The sequence below is a fragment of the Cydia pomonella genome, chromosome 8 (assembly GCF_033807575.1).
Source record: "Cydia pomonella isolate Wapato2018A chromosome 8, ilCydPomo1, whole genome shotgun sequence".
NCBI lineage: Eukaryota > Metazoa > Arthropoda > Insecta > Lepidoptera > Tortricidae > Cydia > Cydia pomonella.
In genome coordinates, this window is record NC_084710.1 from 17,018,992 (window position 1) to 17,041,526 (window position 22,535).

Sequence of the window (22,535 nt, forward strand, 5' to 3'; positions counted from 1 at the left end):
TCACAGAACAATATAATTAAAACAAGCAGGAAAACATTACAATATTAAAATACATTAGTAATTTTACAACACAATAATAGTATTAATTAAAGATAATTAAGAGATTCGCAATGTCAATAAAATAAAAGAGCTTAAAAATACATAATTATACCTACCAGTTAAGAATATTCTCGTAATAATCAAAATAATCATTGACACTATAGAAACATTTATCTATTAACCATTTTTTTAACCTAGATTTAAATGAATTAAATGGTAATTTTTTGATGTCATCATGTAAACGATTATAAATACTAATTGACATACATAGCGCATTCTTTCCATACAATTTTGTTTTGTTAGGTGGGATAATAAGTCTGTCAGGGTACCTTGTGTTGAACTTAAATACATCTTTTTTTTACTGAAGAATTCCGGGTGATAGTCGAGTTTAATATTGGTATGCTGGTATTGTGTGACTACATGGGTACTATGGCATATGACATCTTCAACATATTGACGAACAAAAGAGCTTCCGGTCTGCGGTTAAGTGCGTTCACGCTAAAATACCCAATATTATAACATAAAACCATTACGTACAGTAAAACGTAACTTTAGTGGTGCCAACATTGCATCGATAAAATGATTCGATAAATTACTAAATCGCCTTAACATAAGTGTATGTTGCCTAAAATGTAACTAAAGGCGTGAGAACTGCGAACGCTGATCTTTATAAAAATCGCAGGTCAATCATATGGAACACCTGTCGACAATACCAGTCTGTCTTGACCTGTCGCGACTCTTAAAACTTCTACTGTACGATAAAGAAAAACTCTGTCCAGCAAGCAACGTCAGAGATCTTCAGGAACTGGTAGCATTGAGCGTAAACAACTTTGCGAGGGAACTTGACCAGTAGTTACCGCACCGCAACAGAAGGTGCATGTCTTGTCGATTTCCGCTTATCGACAGGTGGTTAACGCGTCATAAACGCTTGGAATTGTTCAGCGTAGCCGGGAAGTTGAAACAAACGGTTTTTCAATTTGAATCATCCAGTTTAGACAGTAAAGTCGATATTTGACCGATTAAATTTGTCGCAGCTCGGCCAACTTAAATAATATCAAGTGTACCTAATGTGCTAGCGCGTCGCAGTGACAGTTACTCGTTAATAACCTGTGACCGAGTGCGGTCATTCGCTATGTACAAGTTCAATAAGTAAATAGAAATGGACTGGACACTGTGCCTCCTTTGTGCCCTGGTAAGCGTTTCAAATTTGAATAACGCTCTAGAGTGAAAAGTAAAAGTTTTACTGTCGCTTTCTTCTAGCCAGTAACGGTTGGAGCGAATATTTTTCGCCGGCAGGTAGGTGTCGGAGTTTGCACGCGATGTGCGTGTTCCGGTTGGTTAACTAACTTGACCAAGTTCACTGTAATGACTGCAAACATAGGCTTACCAATGATTATGTTACAATGTCATGGCAATGACTTTCTGTTTTTATTGTAAAAATATGGTTCGATTAAATAGGTACTTGTATGTTTTTATTTGTCTGCTTTTTATGACCAACTTACTCGTATGAAATTAATTGTATGTATGTTTCCAAATAGGTATAACATGTTGTTGTTTTCAGATTAAAACTATAATTCATTTAGACGTAAACTACGATTCTATTTGACACGCCCAAATCCATATGTCAATATGTTATTTTCGAATTTCACCGAATAGATAGTATAATTGACAAAAATTTATAGAAATGTTTTAAATTCACCTGAACTTGACTGGAGTGTCACTTGGAGTTGTTTACCACTAACTAAGAAGTTATGTGAATTTGTATCCCACTAACTAAGAAGTTATGTGAATTAGGTACTTACATGCTGTCCGCTGATTAGGTACAGTCAAGGAAATTGATTCTTTAGCAGTTTACGGTTCAATTTACATAGGACAGCTCTTAGCATAAGTATGTACAACAAAAATAACTTGAACCGCAAATTGCTAAAGAATCAATTTCCTCGACCGTACATAATTGCATGAATATGCGGGCACTTTATTCGAAAGAAACTGAAGGCCTATCGCGATATTAAAAAATCGAAACTTTGTTATTTGTGTCTTTGTCACTTTTGCATATTCGACCGATAGAGAGGCAGATAACGAAATTTCGATTTTCGCGGTACCTATCGGAAAAACTATATCTGAATAACCACCAGACCTTTCAAATAACTCTGATGGAAAACTTACCTACATCTTTCCATTTACCTGCAGTAAGACTTGGGAGATAAGTAGCTCGTGATAATCACACAACGATAATTAACACAGGCTAGAAAATTTCTAACATAATAACATAGGTAATAGTGGAAGTTGAAAGTTACCGTAATAAGAAAATTATACGTAGGTATATAGAACGTTTGTGAAAATTGACAGCCGTCCTAGAATTTAGTTTACAAGTATATATGTGTGTACCTATAGGTACGCTATATCTAGATTATAAGTAAGAGTGCCTTACGGAATTAAGTCCGTATTTGGTGCGTTATGTTATGATTTATGATTTACACGAAGTATATTTAAAACGTACAAATACTTATACATAAATCCATGCTTGGTAGTGTATTTTATCTGAATTTGTAGGTAACTTTTATATGTAACTGCACAGTTCCACACGTAAAAAATAACTAGGTAGGTACGTATTGTTCATTAACATATTTCTAATTATTTGAGCGAGTTGTAGTGTAATATTAGAAAATTTATTTATTTTTCTTACCGAGATGCATATTATAAAAAAATAATAATATGTAGTTATACATGTGCTCATAGAAAATCCTCTATAGCTATAAAGAGCTTCCATATCATGTCGCATATCGAACCTCTTGAGATAATAAATATCACTACTTAGTGTATGTGCCCCGAGTACCTACATGTACACACACACTGAATCGGGATCGCGTGTTTATACCATTGCCGTGTATATGGGCTGAAATTATAAGAAATTCAGCACAGGAATTTCTCTGGTCTGGGAATAAATTCAGACATTGTCTATGACACCTTTTTTGTATGGAAAAATCCGGTGTTGATTTTTTGATATTTTTAGCCCTTGTGTGATGCAGCTACCTATGTATGAATTTAAGTACGTCGACCGGTATCTCTCTTATTATGCGTATATGTATGCTGAGGTGCAAGAGATTAGCTAGTACGAATACGAACGCTAATTAATAATGTATTAATAGCCTCGTGATATCATGCTTAGATTACTTAGCTGCAACAGGATGCTTTGGATGGATTTATTTATTCTAGCACAAGTAGAATAATAGGTACATTAATGATTTGCTAATCAACGTTACATATTACTAGGGGCTAATTAATATAAAACTATGGTTGACTGGTATAGAATGCCATGAGGCAATATATTAAGTCCGCCATTTGTACCTTTTTGGATGTGCAATAAATTTTAAATAACTAAATAAAAGCTTCTTAATAATCTACAATTCGTTAATTTTGTAAGACCATTATGAACAACTCTTAAGTAATATTCGGACACCTCATAATTCTAATGAGCTCACCCTGGCATGAGCAAAAATCGAAAGGTTTGTTATTTATTATGTATGTCTTTTATTGATGGTGTAACCTCGGCACCTACCCGATACCCGATCAGCAGACAGTCAACCCAATCCCATGATATTTGATTCTTTATCTATTTTAGAATGACCCGGCCTTGAATTGATTATGCAAAGAAAACAGGTTAAAGTAAAAAGAACAATAAATTATAGGTATGCAATTTTTTTGTAAAACCTTATTTTTAGTTCTATGGTATCTTGCTTACTAGATAGATCAGATTCTGATAATATTTAGTATTGCAAATTATGCAAGCATGACAACTATGAGTAGGTAATGACTAATGGTATGAAACACAGCACAAGATTATCTAACCACCGTAAATAATTATTTAATTATATAGTTATCAAGTTTACATAATATAATCGATTCCTTGCTATTGTTCTGATTATTACATTTGTCTGATAGTTTGTTAATGACCTGATAGATAGCAATAGCAGCAGCTAGGCCTTCACAGGCATACTGGGCCTTTTTTTGTTGATGAAGTGGTAAAATGCATGCTAGGCCTGCTGTAATATGACAAAACTCTGTCTCACCACTCACCAGTTACACCAAAGACCGCCATGCTTCTCTATCAAAAGCCGTTTCCGACCCGTCCAGTCGACGGTGCCAAGCTCGCTAATGTCCCAACTAGCAAAAACACGCTTAGAATAGTCTCAAGACTACAATTTTTTCGCTCTTATATTGATTTTATAGCATCGTATAAGCCCGGATTTGGGCACAAATTATAAGCGTATTTATTTTGATATCGTTCTAATATCAGTCTAATTGAATGCTGCTTGCATTTACAGTAATCTTTCCAAAACTTATTTAAGCTACCTTAGGCTAATATCGCTTTTACGTAAGTATCTTGTAAGCCTACATAGGCTTATATTGGTCCAACGTTAGAATCTTATGAGCCTAAATAAGCTTATTTAGATTTTTTGTAAGATCACACAGAGAGTTGAAACATTCTATTTGTGAAGTATAAGTGTACGAGTGAAATTAAATGCAGCAGCGTGACAAAAATATGTTAGTGTAATTATTTATCTAACTGTTTATGAATTATGTTTAAATATAATAACGTGCTCGTTATCATCGTGTGTGTTTATGTTTTACGGTAAGTAATCACGTGGGAAAATATTATTTACTGTAAAGTAGACCCTGTTTTCCACTTCAAACTTCATGCGCCTGATCAAATATGAAATTTGTATCCGTTTATAATTATTTTATTTCTTTATTTGTACTGATAGTCAGCCATAGCTGTAGGTGTATTTTTAAAGCGCACTATTAGACTATTATAAGATTATTTACACTAAATTCTGCATTCAGAATACAAATGATATAGCCATGTTGAAGTAATTAGGGTTCCTTGGTTTACTTACTAAAACCCTAAATACATTTGTTTATCCTTACTAGATCACTTGACACATACTAATAAACTAAATGTTTTTTTTTTATTTAAGTGACAAGGTTGGTAATGCAAAATGGTTGTATTTATGGATATGGACCATTACTTGATGAAGAAAGACTTCCGCATGTTAAAACATTTAACATGGCCTTGGGAAGAAACACAATATACAAGTCTTGTTATTAAGCTACTATGCCAATACATTCCAGGAGACAACTCATTAATTTGCACAATCTCTTTGTTTGTGTTAAGCAGTGTCCTTGCGTCCTTTGGTAGAACATTATTTAGTCTTCTGTTTAAAATAATTAGCAATCCATTTACTGCTGCATGAGGGATATTAAATTTTAACGCCCATTTTTGTAATTCACTTTTTAAGGCAAAATCTTTCTCATAATCTGTTTCGTCCTCGGTCGAAGATTCTTTTTCACTAAAATCATTGTCCTCAACCTCTACATCTTTCATGCAAGCAGAACCTACAGAACCCTCACTAATATTTTCACCAACACTACCTTGTCTTGGCAGGAGCTGTATATGTATTTGATTTACTTATGATTTTTTTGTACTTCTGAATTTTCCGCCGATAACCATCACTTCTCGAACGTTTTTTCCAGTTGTCGTAATCCATACCTATTTAAAATTACACTCTTACTTTAAATTACAAAAAAAAATAAATTAAATATCATACTTACAATAGTGTTCCCAAAATCGATTTAAGATCAAACGATCTTATATTGATCTTGTCTTTTGTGATATAAGTATCTTTATCCTATATCACTCTTATATCTTACTAAAGTGCTGCTGTTGATCTTATTATGCTTGTTTATAGCTTTAAATAAGATCAGAAAAGTGCGTACTTACAGTGTTCTTATGCTATGTTGATATTAGTCTTACATTCTTACAATAGCATTTAGAAAGTCTAATATAAAATCAAATGAACTTAGAGAATGGGGATATAAGACTAGGTACTCTCAAGTTCAATGAGACTTCGTAAATGTTATTGTAGGACCAAGAGGCTTATAATAGTATTATACTATGTTGATATTAGTCTTACATTCTTACAATAGCATTTATAAAGTCTAATATAAAATCAAATGTACTTAGAGAAAGGGGATATAAGACCAGGCACTCTCAAGTTCAATGAGACTTCGTAAATGTTGTTGTAGGAGCAAGAGGTTTATAATAGTATTATAAAATGCTCTTATATACATATATAAGACTATGTAATAAGACTGACCTTACTAAAGCCGGTACTAGCTTGTCTAAGACTAATATAAGAGTGATGATATGTTCCAAAACAATAATAAGAGCTCTATAAGCTCATCAGTCTTATAAAGTGCGCAACCTGAGACTCTTTTGCTAGTTGGGGTCTTTCTGCACTTCGTCTCACTCGTCGTTCCGTAGTTGTTCGCCTATAACATTAAAGATTTTATTTATTTATTTATTAGACTACCCATATTTTTACCCATTTTTGATCAATGATTTTGCGGGTAATTGTGACGGTATCAAACGATCATTCTACGAAAAGTATATCTACGTATCAAGATTGCTTACTGACTACTCTTGAAAACGACTACTTACTCTGCGTCTGCGTAATGAAATTCTGCCAAACGTTCCTCTGCTGAAGCACTCTTCTGCGAATCATTATCTGCGAAATAGGGCAGGAAAGAATAGGGCAGCCATTTATACTTACTAACAGCCAACTCGTATTGTACCAAGAACACTCCCCTGGACTCTAGACTGTAGTTAGTTAGTTTTTGCTGGATATTTTCCGCAAATCGACAAATAGACTGTACTGTAACTCCTAAAAGTTATTGACTTGTCTTGTTTTGATTAAACACTGATTCTCTTACTTATAACATGACATTTAAAAATACTGTTATGCTTCTAAGATACAGTTCTATGCCAAAACAAGATTCATGATTTGGTGTTTTTTCATGACAAGACCATAAGTGGAATAAATAAGGTCGTAGCATGTAGGTACCTACAATAACTGTAAGCGTCAAGTAAAATATACTTATGTAGGTTTAGTTAAAAATCTTAGTTGTTTGAATGTTATATAAGAGTTTGTACCATCTTAAAGAATTCTAACCTGATTCTAACTGCCTATACCTATCGTCATCACAGCTAACTAATTGTAACTCTTACTAGAACGAAATAGGTTGTATATACCTACAGCCTAATTTTAAACAACCAAGCATCAAAGGTTATTGACGCCGAGTCTACTTATAAAAAATGTCTGAGGTATTTGATTAAGTAATTCTAAGTTGTTTGGACACTCATGCCAACTTGTACATTCATCTACTTATGAGTGTTTAACACCAAGGTCAGTTGTCAGCCTCAAGTTAATGAAGTTAATCGTTATTACCGCAGCCATGTTAGTTTTTTTATGCGTAACTGGGCTTAGCACAGCAGCTCCGCGACAGGACTTTGCGCGCGAGATAGACTGCCTGTCTCAGTGGTGTAGCTGAACTAATCTAGCCATGGAGGGCGAAGTCGCATTGCGAGGCCCTTTTCTTTTAAAGTGTAACCCCAATGGTTGGCTCCCGCGGGGAACCCTTAAGTGCAAGGCCGTGGGCGCGCGAGGCCCCGCTTCGCCCACGCCTACACTCTGTACCTTTAGGTATTTAAATAAAAGTAAACAAACAATTTGTACATTTTTGAGTACTTAGAACATTTATTGGTTGGTAAATACAAAACCGCTTGGATCTGTGATTAAACGACCTGACTTATTAAACCCACATTATTTGATCATTTAATGTTTTCATTAATCTACTTCAAATGGCTTAAGGGGCCATTTGAGGGTACATTTTGTTTAATTTTATTGAAATACCTAAAGATACAGAGTATAGCTATGTCACTGGCCCGTGTCTAAAGGGATGGGTAGTCTATCTCGCGGGCGAAATACTGTCGCAGTCGCAGCACTCCTGTACTATCTAAGAGTACTAAGACTGCTAAGCCTATAGTCAGAGCCTCATGGTAAGTAAATAAATAGAAGAAACGCTAATTTAGTAGAGAGATGTTACACACACTATATAAAGGCTCAATGGTGCCTAGTCAAGTGACAAATAAAAACGAAAATCGTAACTTCAATAATTATGAAAATGAACACACCACTTTCCGCAGCCTCTGTCATCCCGATCGATAATTTTTACAGGCCAATTCGAGGTTTAGTTTTTCGCGAGTTTAGATATTGATCCGTCAGTGTCCAAAGTCACATTTCTTCAACCAAAAACGTCACTTTTGACACTGACAGATCAGTAGGTATCATATCGGAAACGGATCGAATAATTAAAACTCGAATTGGCCTATTACTTTCTGTTATTCATTGTGTTTCGTCATTACTTTATGTTTCGTCATTTTATAGCCCAGTAAGTTCGTGTTCGTCTCTGAACACTCAACTGATTTTACCTATTGCCGATTTTCGGAAGCAATTTTCATAGTTTTAGTTTTTGTGCAAATTTTGTTAAATTTTTAAAGTGCATTTCTGAACTATTAAATGCCAGCTACTACAAAGACAATGACGGCAATAAACTTTACTTGAGCAAACATTTTTCTTTCACGCCCACATTTTTTATCGCCATGCTACTGGTTATGAACTTAATATGACTTCCGTGTTATCGTCTGACCGCTTGCAAGACGTTTAAACGATTTTTGCCTTAAATGGTGATCGATTGTCAACGCTCCGTCAAAAAAATCGGCCAAGAGCATGTCGGGCCATGCTCAGTGTAGGGTTTCGTAATTACCATTCCGTCAGAACGGGCTAAACGAGGGCTATTAATTAGTAAGTATCAAGTAGTACATTACAACCATAAGGGAGTAACATTCGCAGCGCTTTGTGCGTATTTTTACTAAGAAGAGAAGATTTTTGAAATAACCCAAAAACGGCTAGACGGATCATGTTCGCTGTAGTTTTCATTGAAAGTTTTTTTTCATATTTTAGACCCATGGTTCAAAAGTAAGAGGGGCCCCTCCCCTCACATATATTGTTTTTCTTTTGGAGCGATTATTAATTTTATCAAAAAATGGTTATTGGAACCCGTATTCAGTTTAAAAGACCTATCCAACGATACCCCACAATATTGAGTCAAAGCAAAATAAAAATCATTTTGTATGAGGTATCATAATTTTTATTTTTTAAAGTTTTTATATTACCGTTCTGTTGCCATGCATGCCAAATTGCAGCTTTCTAGCACTAACGATCACGGAGCAAAGCCGAGGACGGACGGACGGACGGATATGGCGTAAATATAAGGGTTTCTAAGTGACTACAAAACGCTAAAATGGTACCTAGGTACCTACTTATAAATAAGTAATAAATATAGGCCCTTTACTTAAAAGGTGACATCCATTCAAACGACATCATGGCCAGGAAAAACCTATAAAAACCCCGATTTCCTCAGCGAGGCAGAAATACCCTATTGTTTGATGGGATGACGTCACGATATGATGCGTGACACCGATTCATTAACCGTAAGTGATGCTCGTGTAATGTGTGGCATCGACGCTATGCTTTGATTGTATGACCAATTCATTAATGAGGTTTTCCCTCTCAAGAGTATTTAAAATTAATATTTATTGTGAAGCGCCCATGGCCTCTCGGTGCTTGCTCGTTCCCAACGGTTGCGCTAGGGATCGGTCGGCCATACCTAGTATGCTTCGGAAGGTCGTTTAAGAAGGCCTGTTTAGTTAACACAAGTCTTCAATCAGCTTTAAAATATGTAATAGGTAACAAGCAAGTTGGCCACTTGACATGATCTAATCCTAAAAAAATTTAAGCTAGTGACCCTTTAGATTAAAAAATTGGAAGGAAGGCGCTTCCTTAGAAACTTGATATTTTTTTCTAATTTGATATTTTTTCCTGCGACACATAATAAATCCCACCTGCCTAGTAAGCCTCTATGTATTGTCAAGGCGTTAGAGTGCGTGTTCAGATATTTTTGAGCACATCGGCCGTTCCGATATATCTGATGGCGACTGTATCTACAAAGTTTAGGTATGTAGTTATATCGGTATGGGTAAAAAAATATAAATTCCTCTAACTAGTAAATGCCAATTAACATTAAACACATATAAATAAACTATGCACGAGGCGGCGATAACAATAAAATGCAGACTACGTTCAAACTCTGTTGTTTTATCAGTTAACAAATGGAAACTAATTAGATATTAGTTAACACTGCGAATTGCGTTATCAACGTCAACTTCGACCTAACAATTGTAATTCATTAAATACTTTGTATATTGACGCACCGGCATAATTAAATCACACCTATTCTATCAACCATGACTTCAGGAGCAATTAGTGCCGACATACATGTCTGTCAGTACATTTTATCGCAAAACGAAGTCGCATTATCACCATGTTGATTTGTGTAAATAACCAATTGGTTTTTAGGGTTCCGTAGCCAAATGGCAAAAAACGGAACCCTTATAGATTCGTCATGTCCGTGTGTGTGTCCGATTATGTCACAGCCACTTTTTTTTAGAAAATGAATAATCTACAAAAGTACATTTCTAAATTTTTTTTAAATATAATTTTTTTCGTGGTTTTCATATTTTAAACTAGGTACCGTCACATGTAAGCTAGTTATAGTAATCCTCTGTATAAAGCGGGTATTTTGATACGACCACAAAAACAAAGGGTAGTTAGTTTAGGCTGTAGTGAACACACTTTTTCCATATAAATTAATTCAGCAAGCATTGTACCACTACTTTGTCCTTAACTTTACTTAACCCCTATAACGATGGTACTAACAATGTTTTATGGAATTCTGAAGGTTCTGAAATAAAAATTATTTGATTTTATTTATTTATTTAACTTAAATGACGCGACGTTACAAGTCACAACTGTCACAGGTGAATACCACTAGATTATCAATTCAATCCGTTTTCCACAGATTTTCGAGAGACAAAATCAAGCGCTCGAATTTCTAAAATCGGGGTTCTAAATGTTTATTTAACTTAACTACATAGAAATAGATAGCCGCCATTTTGCGCTAAATCGTCTACCACCTATGCGACCTAGTATTCGAACTAGTCACAGATGATTATTAAAATAGAACATTTACACTTAATCGTTATACCTATTTACCTTAGTATACGTAAACCCAGTTTCCATTAGCGGCAGCGGCTGACCTCGTAGCTTATGCATAAAACTTACCAGTCCTTATCTCTATTACAGATCTCAATGACATCTATAAGATGCCACCAATATACACCCTCGCCGTACCATCAGTACGATCGGACAGAGACAAACCATGACCGACTCGATCAAGCACAACGAGCGAGCATGCACGATCAAGCTGCACAGCGGATAAGCGGTGATCAAGCTACGCAGAGGTTAAGACAATGGGTCGATCAAGCTACGCAGCGGATAAGCGAACGAGAAGATACACAGCAGATAAGCGAAAGCCACCAAGCTACGCAGCGGATAAGAGAATGGGTCGACCAAACTTCGCAAAGGTTGAGCGAACGAGACGACCAAGCTACACAGAGAATGAGTGAACGCTCACTTCCCCTGGACAGCGGTCGACACAGGCTACAAGAGTTGCAAAGAAAGAGGTTTAATCAGGAAGATGAGGGTTCTAGAATCGTGAATGAAAATAAAAATTCAGGATTTCATTCGACGCCTAGAAGAGGTAAGATTAGAGTGTAGATCTAGGTACCAGTATGTTTATTGGGAAACATACAGCACATAATAAAACAAAATGGTAAAAACTAATCTAAATTAAAATATATCTAAATAAGGCCCCCGCGGCATTGTGCCAAAGATGCTGGCAGCATTCCCTCGCTGAATGGCAATACTTATGCGCTGCGAGAGAAAGCTGCCAGCTCTCTGGTCATCGGTAGAATCTATGAAAGTTAAAGTTATAATCCATATAACCAGTTATATCTGAGGAGATTGGTAAAAAAGTTGCGCTATTGTTCTAATAGGTAGCTGAGTTTCGAGACTAAAATAGTTTAAAAATTAAATTTTTAGTTACTTAACATAATACTTTGTGAGCCGTACATCGCGATAAGCTGAAAAATAGTCCGGCTACTCTAACTATGAACCGACTTCAATAAAACAACGTGAAATTTGAAATTAATAATGACACGACTTCGTCATTGTAAATGGCATGCAGTGTCTGACTATATCGACGATGTGGTCTCGTAGAGAAAAACGACAAACACGTTTTGGTTTGGTAGGTTACGTTAATTAGTAAACCTATTTAAACACGATCTCATCTATTAGTAGGTAATATATTTATATTATAGTCGAGGTTGAGGTCATGTCAATGATGTGTCATGCAGTTTAAGATGAGTGCATTTGTTTCTAAGGAGTTTCTAGATTTTATAGTCATAAAATAATTAAATTAAAAAAAAATGGGGACAATCATACACAAATCGACCTAACCCCAAAGTAAACAAAGCTTGTACTATGGATACTAGGCGACGATATACATACGTATATAGATAAATACATACTTATATACAAAGAAAACACCCATGACTCGTGAACAAATATCTGTGTTCGGCACACAAATAAATGCCTTTAATGGATTCCAACCCGGGACCATCGGCTTCATAGGCAGGGTCACTATTACCCACGTCGAATTAGTGTTAACATTGCACATTTGTACAAGCAGTTGCGTTAAATACGAGATAGTAGTCATTTGTTAAACCAGAGGGGAAAAAGATGTTGCTAATATTGATACCAGAGCAAGTGAAAGATTGAATCTAAAATGAAACCTTGAGCTTTGCGAGGGTATCAAGGCACGAGGGTTAAACAAAATTTGCCTCCGAATTTATGCTATTTGTTTTGTATGAAGTTATAGCTTTTTTTTACAATCCATAACTACAATATAGGTCTTTTTCCTTCAGTACACCTGCATGAAATAATATCTTTTTCGAGCAAGTGTGATAAAAGACATTGTGTGTACCTCCGTGGGTTAGAATATTGCAAACTCGGGTCTTTAATTCCACCTTTTATTACCACTCTCGTATCCAAAATTTCACTTTGCCCCCTCGTTACACAATGTACTATTTCACCACACCAACTGAAGGAAAATACTAACGATAAAATATGAAACAATCAATTCAAAATTAATGTTATTAAATATTTATCATTCAAAGTCATCATTTAAAAGTCAATTTTACCAGCCAACATAAGGAAACAACCCAAAATTTGCTTTGCCACACATATGGATAAAAAGCAACTTTCTCATCCGTTTTTGAAGTACTAAGAGAGCCTTTACCAACTGGTGTGATTATTTCATCAAATTTTCTTACGCGTCGATCCAAGTTGTTCGTTAAAGGTTAGGTTTTTGAGGATTCGCTGTCTACAGCTTAAAATACTGTAGATAGGCAATGTATATTCTGACTGATAACACTACGAACAGTGTTGGCCAAAAGTTGTAATGGTTAATTTTCAATATTTTCAATTCTAAAGAACGTTCGGCCAACACTGACTATCCTTAGAAGCTTCCTCAAACTGCTAACACACACTTTATACAAACAAAGCAATGTGTTTTTGTTCGACTAACTATCTATGGTTCCCAGTCAGGGTGGGTACTAATGATATAATTCTCCATTAAGCCGATGCTTTGCTATATCTACCGCAAAATGAAATGGCGAGTCGGGTCCTAAACCATTGGAATTATGCTATCTTGTTCGCACTTGCCATCGCCCACACTGTTAACTTTCCATCGGTGGACCTTATTACAAAGGCATAGGGTTCACCAATGGGCAGTCAAGAGTTTTTTTGTTTGTACTCGCAAGAGTAGTGCAGTGCAGCTACTGCAGCTAGTATTACGCATAAAAGGTTGCCAGAGTTGTTAGGGTCGGCAACGCGCATGTAACTCCTCTGGAGTTGCAGGCGTACATAGGCTACGGAGGCTGCTTACCATCAGGCGGACCGTATGCTTGTTTCCCACCGACGTAGTATAAAAAAAAGGTACGGTCCCTGACTTTTATTGCCCGACTCGCCAATTGGTGCTGCGGCAAATATAGTAAGTAGGTATGTGCTATTCGACCTTGGTTGAGGTACACGTGCCCCCAAATTATACTTTATTAGCCAACTAAATACTAGTTTGCAAGTGACTCACGTAATGACATAAGGCGCCGAGAGTTTCATTTACATACACACAATAACATTAAGTTTAAGGCTGACTGCTAATTAAGAGTTGCAAGTTTTTGCCATTTACATAAGCGAGGCAAAATGAAATATATTTCGTAATTTAAGGCCCGCTCAAATGAGCAAAAAATTATGGTTTTATGAACAATGAACATATCACTGACGCAGAACATAGCAGTCAGTGCCTCAATTAAGGGTAAATTTATGTGCTTATGACGGTTTTTTGGCTTGATCGATTTATGTTTATTTAAAGGTAAACAAGTGATTTAAACAGTACGCGCCTCGGACCAAAAACTTTTAACGAATAAAAAAGATAAGTTTTTTTTTTACTTTTTTTTTAAAGAAACATAATTGAGTTCCTTTAGATACTACGAAATTAGGGACTGCGAAATATGGTTTTGGGATTTTTTATAGAGGTAGGAAACCAATGAGTAGTATCTAGTTCCCCATTTAGTGATATATCTTTATACAGACAATAGCTTAAACTTTTCTATCGTCTTAAGGATTTTATAAACTTCCAGGCGCGGTGCCGGATCCGGTAGTATCGCCGGACGTAGTGGTGTTCCCGGGCCCGAGCCGACGGTCCGATCAGACACAGTTCGTCCCCAGCGTGCCGGAGGAGTGTCTGCGCACGGGCATCTGTGAGGACTTGCCCGACTACCCGGAGGATCACGTCGCCGACATCATTGAGAAGGTGAGACTGATATTTCTGTTTCTTATTACAGCTTATTTCCAACATTACTATCCTGTAAAGTTTGCTTTGCGGTAGATAACATCTTGAATGGTAAGAGCGTGCAGAAAGAAGTAAGTAGTAAAGAATAGTCAACATGATCTGGTTAAAATCACAGGAAAGGAAGGATAAATGCAGATCCTCGGGGAGGTTTCTTATATCTAGGAGTTGACGTCTTTTATATAAAGGAATTCAGTTGTGGTTGAAGATTTGACTGCGTACTGACCATCCTTCTACAATCGAAAAACTCCACGTAACTTCCTTACCAACCCTTAAGGTCACAGCTCATTAGAGCCACCCCGCACCCGACCCTCACCGCCTCGCCTCGAGCGGTTAGTATTCTTCGTATGGATTTCTATGGGCATGCGCTCACTACATCAACTTCGTACCACCACCGGATAAGTTGATGTAGTGAGCGCATGCCCATAGAAATCCATACGAAGAATACTAACCGCTCGAGGCGAGGCGGTGAGGGTCGGGTGCGGGGTGGCTCTAATGAGCTGTGACCTTTAAGTAACCCGGACGGTACCACTTGGTAAACGCCATTTTTAAGTTGCGAGCTGAGCGCGTACATAGAAAAATCGAAAATTCTATCTCTCTCTACCACTCTTGCTTATTGGCGGTAGGCCCTCTGTCTCTGGCTTCAGAGCAATTAATTAAGATTTAATACCTACTTGCCATTCATATTATTAAGGAATTGTAAGTAAAGGCATTTTAAATGAATTATTGTCGTTTTCCAGCTCGGCAACGCGGCAGACAAGTACAAGGTGGACGAGCTGGACACACCAGAAATAGCGCAGCGGATCGGCCCGCCGGAGGAAATGGAGCTCTGCGAGTTTTCGCTTAAGGTACATTTTACTTTATTTCCTGACTGATACTGAATTAACTCGACCGATACCTATAAACATTTAAGATATTCGTATTGAAAAAATGATTTAAGATAGTTCCGTTAAATATTTGACTAGGCATATAATATACCCACTGTAAATATGCTTTAAGAATCAGTAGGCACGTATAATACTTATGTACTGATTCAACATAACTCATTGATGTCTCTGCCTTTTGAAATACTTAAAACCAGAATTTGTTACTTGCGTTACCAGCATCTGTGTTTTTACCAATGAAATTCTATAAAATGGCACAAATTATTGTCACATAATATTTTTTTTATATAAATACTTTTAGTTAGGTTACTACTATGTAGTAAAATACGTATCAAATTATTTTTGCAATAGAAAAGTGGTTAAGTACTTACCTTTTAAAAAGCAAAATGACTCTAAACCATTTTGGCATGTATAAAAAGTAAAAAAAACTGGTTCAATCCCTATATTTTATCATTTTTTTGTACTAACGGTTTCGTAACGTTTATGCGTTCATATTTAACGAAATTTAGGTTATGAAAAAAAACGCAAATAATAAAATAAAATATCGATCATAAAATCATAAATATGTTATACTCGCGTTTAGACTATTTGTAGATAAGTTATTTATAGTGCACAAACCAGGATCCTTTTGTTTGATTCGGAGTAAGAAAGTTTAGTCATGTAACTCCGGTTCAGGTAGGTTAATTTTATTACTTTGTTGCTATTTATATTTAAATATTAAATAATTTTCATACCGGACAAGTAATAGTAGTACTTTGTACATATTAGTAAATAATGCGTACTTTCGATGACACTGTTCATTGACGATTCGTAATCTTATTTCAAAGTGATAAACTTATTTAATTTTTGTAAAATTGATCATCCTGTTGGGTCTAGGTTGTCATAAAAATATGACATTTTTGGAAAATTATCGTCGCCATGGAAATTATTAATAATTCTTCTTAACTTCCACGTTTACTTAATAAAAAATATACATTATAATACCGTTAATTCTGTATTTTAGGTTGCAGTACCTAAGGCGGCTCCAGATAAAGACGGGAAATGGCACTACATCCTGAACCAAAAGGACAAGCCGTTGCAAGGCTTCCACGTTGAGATATGCAGGTGAATAGTAAGATTTAATACCGAAGTATAATAGTCCTTTAAATAATTGTGTCGATAAATGTAAACAAAAAAATGTGCCTGGACCTGGACTGGACCTTTATCGTCCATATTTTCATTTAATAAAGTAACACACAGCTACTAGCTTCAGTCTCTCCTGTGGACTGATCCAAAGTAAAGTCAAATTGTATGACTAAACTATTATCCTCTACAGCTTATTTTTGTCTGGGCTTTAAGGCTTTATATAGCCTAATTTTTGGATTAAATTGAATCTATATGCCATAATTGCATTAAGCAGGGATAAGTTATCGGAAAGTTACCACAGTGTGATATTTTCAATTGGAAAACAATAGAAAACTCATTATATTTTTGTATAAAAATCGTATTTTTCCATTTCACATGAAACCAAGTAATCTTTAATTTTGGAAAGATTCCTTTGTTTCCTATGGAATTTTCCTGAGAAAATTCGAGATCTTTTCTAACTTATTGGAATCTTTTCGCAATACTAATAAGCATTTTCTTTAAACCTGTTTGATAAAATCTGACCCAAAAGTAAAAATTTCATTATTTTTCCAGCAAAGCCGACTCGCCCTGCTCAAAGCTGGCCTACTTCTACTCGGGCTACGAAGCCAGCTGCAAGCAGAAGTACATGCTGCGGTACATGGCCGGCTTGAACGCCGAGGGCCAGGTGGTCGAGAAGCAGTTCAAGATACCCAGCTGCTGCTCGTGCGTCGTTCGGCAGACTGATTAGGACTATTATGATATAGTTTATGAAATTTATTGTTATATTTTTTAATGTGCACTACCATTTTATTGTGCAAATATTACATTATAAATTAGAACAGCTAGAAATAGGCACTGATGCATAATAATATGTTGACATAGTAATGTGAAAAACAATTCAAGTATCAAGAAAGACAGTTATACAACGCCATACTTATAATAAAAGTAAAAAATATTGTTTACTGTGTTTTTTAATAAACTCCTATTGAAATTATAACAGACTAGGTAAGTAATGGGAAATAATACTGACATTTTACATAAAGAAAACGTCTCTTACAACGAATTATTTTACTAATAAAAGTTAGAAAAAAAATTAGTGTAAAGTATCTACTACCTATACCTACTGTATATAAAGTATGTGTATAACAAGAGTAAATAAAATATGGTAGGTACATTACTGGGGCACAGTGGTTCATTATCGTGTGGTACATGATAAGTTTCGGCGGTTCCGAGGCCGGCTCCCTGACTAGCGTAATGCATCGCAACCATAATGTGATTTGTAGTGTTTAGTTTAAAGATATATGGTTACAATATGTATCTTAGTTTTAAGGTATTTATTTATGGGCCACTAGTTGCCGGAAATAAAGATTTTCATTCATTTTAATTCTAAGTCTAGTATCGAGTTGCCACATGCGTGCGTCCGTGAGGAACAGAAGAAACGCAATGCGACGAAACTAAAAAACCCGTTTTAACATTCCTGTTAATACATCAAAAGAACCTACGTAATTTAGTCGGGTTAATTGTTGCCCACCAACCTTCGGTCGGCAACAACAAAGTCTACGTTTTGATGTATCACTCAGGACTTCTTAGGAGTAGGGCTGAGTAGGCAGAAATGAAAAATGAGATTATGACAAGGACAAACCATAATAGCGCTTTCTCTGGTAGTACTCCCACCGAAAGTTCCATAAGACCATCTATAAATTTATTCTTTGCAGGTGGTTGTACCGAAGGCGGCTCCAGACAAAGACGGCAATTGGCACTATATCCTAAACCAGAAGGACAAGCCTTTGCAGGGCTTCCACGTTGAAATATGCAAGTGAGTACTATAAACTTTGACGACCGGTCTGGCCTAGTGAGTGACCCTGCCTACTAAGCCGATGGTCCCGGGTTCAAACCCCGGTAAGGGCATTTATTTGTGTGATGAGCACAGATATTTGATCCTGAGTCATGGATGCTTTCTATGTATATAGGTATGTATTTATCTATATACGTATTGTTAAACTAAATACACCAAACATCATCAAATAAAGGATTTAATACAATAAAACAGACATAACTTGGGAAACTCCACTACGGCCGCCATTGGCGCGATGCTCATCTGTCAGTCCTTGCCGCGCTATACGTAGTAATGTGACCATATCCAATACCGATTGTAGGCTGCACTCGAGAAAGTCTCATCATCGGTTATCAGTATGTATATCGTCGTCTAGTACCCATAGTACAAGCTTTGCTCAGTTTGCGGGTAGCTCGATTTGTGTAAGATTGTCCCCAAATATTTATTTAAGTAGGTTAAATTATTAGTTTGACGTTTCGTTAATTTATGTTTATTTTAAAATAAATGGAACCAAGTATGGCAGTAGCCCTTATGAATGACTGGAGATTAGACAAAAAAAAACATTGTTTTAATTTGTTAATTATCTTGAAACCAAATGCAGTCCATAATTTTAAAACGAATACGGGACTTAATCGCGTAAACTTACGTTTATTATATGGCCTGACGTTTCGAACGTGACGTTACGGTCGTGGTCACAGGCAGACTGGCGAGGAATTGTGTCAACATCTTGCTGCGCGGGTTTTGCGAACTATACCCGCACTTGATCTTGATTATTCACTTGTACGCTAGGGTTGTCACTTTGCTAACACACAACACTCACAACATCCGATGGTATGTGTTGGAAAAAAATTTCACCCTTACATTTGCTAATCACTGGATTCCACGAAGACAAAATTCCCTGTCCCTCATTTTGATTGAAATTTCTGTGTTTTCTTATTTCAATTGCTTCACGTACTTTCCTGCTGTAGTAAAGACGTTCCGTTGAGAGGACTTCGGGATTGTGGAGCTCAATCCAGTGGTTTGGTCCCGACTGTAGCAAATGTTCGGCTACCGCAGACTTATTTATTTGACGTTTTTTAACAGTCGCGATATGCTCCTTGACCCTTTCCGTTAAGTCCCGTATTCGCTTTAAAACTATGAACGAAAATCGTGTTGGTTTAAATCAATATACCAAATGCAGTATCTTTCATTAAACACGTCAAAACGTGAAAGACGAATAGGACATGAATGAACATCAACATGAACTCTACAGGTATCGGTGAAATAAAAATAGGTACTAAAATGTTTCGTGAATGGTGCCGTTACTTTAGATGAATTCAATTCCAACATAGTTTTTCATAATTTTTCACACATTGTTGAAAGAGCTCTATTATCGTTTTTCTACGATCGCATCAATAATAAAAGGTCGATATGCCGAATTCAAACCCTTTAACTATACGAATTATACGATATTCTAATTAACCGGTAAATAACCTAGTTACTCCTTAGACTCCTCCATTTATACGTCATAATGTCACAGAAGTTTGACGTTTAAAATAAAATAACACTGCGTGACAAAATCGTTGCAAACTTATCTTGGTATGACTCTAAGGAGGTTTGATCATCAAGAAGCCATTTCCTAATACCTACTCAACAAATTTTCACCGGTAGGTACCGTAGTGATTTGCGCACCTTAGTATAGATCGTGTCATTCACGACGCGTGCCTTGACTCGTATTGACATGATACTAAAGGTTAGATTCGACAAATCTGCGCGTCATCGTGAATGACACGAACGAACTATAAGTGTGGTAACTAGGAGCCCAAATTGGTTTTGAGACGACCTTCACGATCGTCTTTTTCGCATGCACCAATCACCGTGAGAGATCTTCAAGATTGTATTTAGGAGTAAACCACTTAAAAACCGTAACAAATTGTTAAATTTCATTCGAACTCTAGGTCTAACGCGAATGCAGAAGAGTTTTTTTTCTTTCATAACTAGATGACATTTAATTTTAGTTCACACCAAACACACCTACAAAGCAAAACTTTACCGAACTTTTTTTTCAGAGAGGATAAATCCCCCTGCGCGAAGCTGGCGCACTTCTACTCGGGCTACGAAGCCAGCTGCAAACAGAAGTACATGCTGCGGTACATGGCCGGCCTGAACGCCAACGGCGAGATGGTCGAGAAGGCTTTCAAGTTGCCTAGCTGCTGCTCTTGCGTGGTCCGACAAATCGATTAGTGGCCGTCTGTCCGCGGATTTACATTCGCGCCTCGTGGTTTGGCTCGCGGCTTGTCTCGATCGTGTCTCGGCCACAGCTCGTGAGCTCCTCGAGCTTATGTACACACTCTCGCCTCGTGGTTCGGCTCGCGGCTTGTCTCGTGTCTCGGCCACAGCTCGTGAGCTCCTCGAGTTTATGTACACACTCTCGCCTCGTGGTTCGGCTCGCGGCTTGTCTCGTGTCTCGGCCACAGCTCGTGAGCTCCTCGAGCTTATGTACACACTCTCAGCTCGTGGTTTGGCTCGCGGCTTGTCTCGTGTCTCGGCCACAGCTCGTGAGCTCCTCGAGCTTATGTACACACTCTCGCCTCGTGGTTCGGCTCGCGGCTTGTCTCGTGTCTCAGCCACAGCTCGTGAGCTCCTCGAGTTTATGTACACACTCTCGCCTCGTGGTTCGGCTCGCGGCTTGTCTCGTGTCTCGGCCACAGCTCGTGAGCTCCTCGAGCTTATGTACACACTCTCGCCTCGTGGTTCGGCTCGCGGCTTGTCTCGTGTCTCAGCCACAGCTCGTGAGCTCCTCGAGCTTATGTACACACTCTCGCCTCGTGGTTTGGCTCGCGGCTTATCTCGTGTCTCGGCCACAGCTTGTTAGCTCCTCGAGCTTATGTACACACTCTCGCCTTGTGGTTTGGCTCGCGGCTTGTCTCGTATCTCGGCCACAGCTTGTGAGCTCCTTGAGCTTATGTATACTCTCACACCTCGTGGTTCAGCTCGCGGCTTGTCTCGTGTCTCGGCCACATCCTCTAAGCTCGTCGAGCTAATCAATTTTAAACACAAGCAGCACGGTATAAGGTTTGTAACCGAATGAAAAGCCGAACGCGAATGTAAACAGCAAGCGCGCGTCCCCCGCGAGCCCCTTTGACTCGTGCCCATAAAATCACTCAGGACGTGAGATTGGCGAGTGGCGAGCCGAGCCACGAGCCCACCGTTTATATATACGTCTCGTGGCTCGGCTCGCGACTCGGCTCGTCACTCGCACGCGAATGTAAATACGCCATATTGAGTGCACCTTTGAAGTGACCAAGTGTGCACGCAGTGTTGCAAGGTCTCTTAAGTCATAAATTAAGTTTCGTTTAATTAAAAGATAGATTTTTATTGCGGAAGTTAAATTTTGTTCTTGCATTATCAAAAAGTCGGCTTATTGCGGCCAAATCATAAATCGCGCACTTCGAGCAATACCGGAAAGGGACTAGCCGAAGCGATATATCTTACCGTACAAATCGTTCTCCCTTTTTTCGGGGGGAAACGTGCAAGTAAGACTTTCAAAAGTACGTAGGTATGTTTATAAAGTCGTACCTGCACAACTGTACCAAGATGGCAAGAATATAAGATCCCTAAGAATTATATATTTTTCAGTAATATCGATGTTATGGATAATTGTTTGTTGAAAAGCATCATTGTGATAATGAAAACTTAATGTAAGTATATGCTTAATGTATAAAGTATCTTTACCTACCGAATAAACCAATTTTGTACTTACTTAACTTTAATCTATTTTTTGTTTCTTTTTTGTTACCTAATGACTGATAAACCTGATGAAATGAGAGCCAAGTTCAAAAATTGAGATAATGCGTCGTTGTTGTCTTCGCCTACAAAAGAATTAAGATCTAAGTATATGGATGCTCTCAGATCTTAATAGGAAA

General features: G+C 37.3%; 1 protein-coding gene across 2 annotated transcripts; it reads left to right on the forward strand.

Annotated features, from left to right (window-relative positions):
* The first annotated feature begins 888 nt into the window (after nt 1-888).
* LOC133520715 (uncharacterized) lies at nt 889-22,376 on the forward strand. Of its 2 annotated transcripts, none has more exons than XM_061855331.1 (6): nt 889-1,231; nt 11,145-11,601; nt 14,600-14,772; nt 15,549-15,656; nt 18,512-18,612; nt 20,679-22,376. In XM_061855331.1, the coding sequence occupies exons 1-6, from the start codon at nt 1,199-1,201 to the stop codon at nt 20,851-20,853; spliced, it is 1,047 nt and encodes a 348-aa protein (XP_061711315.1). In that variant the 5' UTR covers nt 889-1,198; the 3' UTR covers nt 20,854-22,376. The 2 variants fall into 2 exon arrangements, with proteins under 2 accessions (XP_061711315.1, XP_061711314.1); XM_061855330.1 differs by lacking the exons at nt 18,512-18,612; nt 20,679-22,376 and adding exons at nt 16,696-16,796; nt 17,370-17,758 and having other exon boundaries at nt 890-1,231.
* The last annotated feature ends 159 nt before the right edge of the window (nt 22,377-22,535 follow it).

Coding starts and splice junctions, on each gene's coding strand:
- LOC133520715 (XM_061855331.1), top strand. CDS start 1,199: ATGGACTGGACACTGTGCCTCCTTTGTGCCCTG. Junction 1,232..11,144: donor TGTGCCTCCTTTGTGCCCTG/GTAAGCGTTTCA, acceptor TCTCTATTACAG/ATCTCAATGACATCTATAAG. Junction 14,773..15,548: donor TCGCCGACATCATTGAGAAG/GTGAGACTGATA, acceptor GTCGTTTTCCAG/CTCGGCAACGCGGCAGACAA.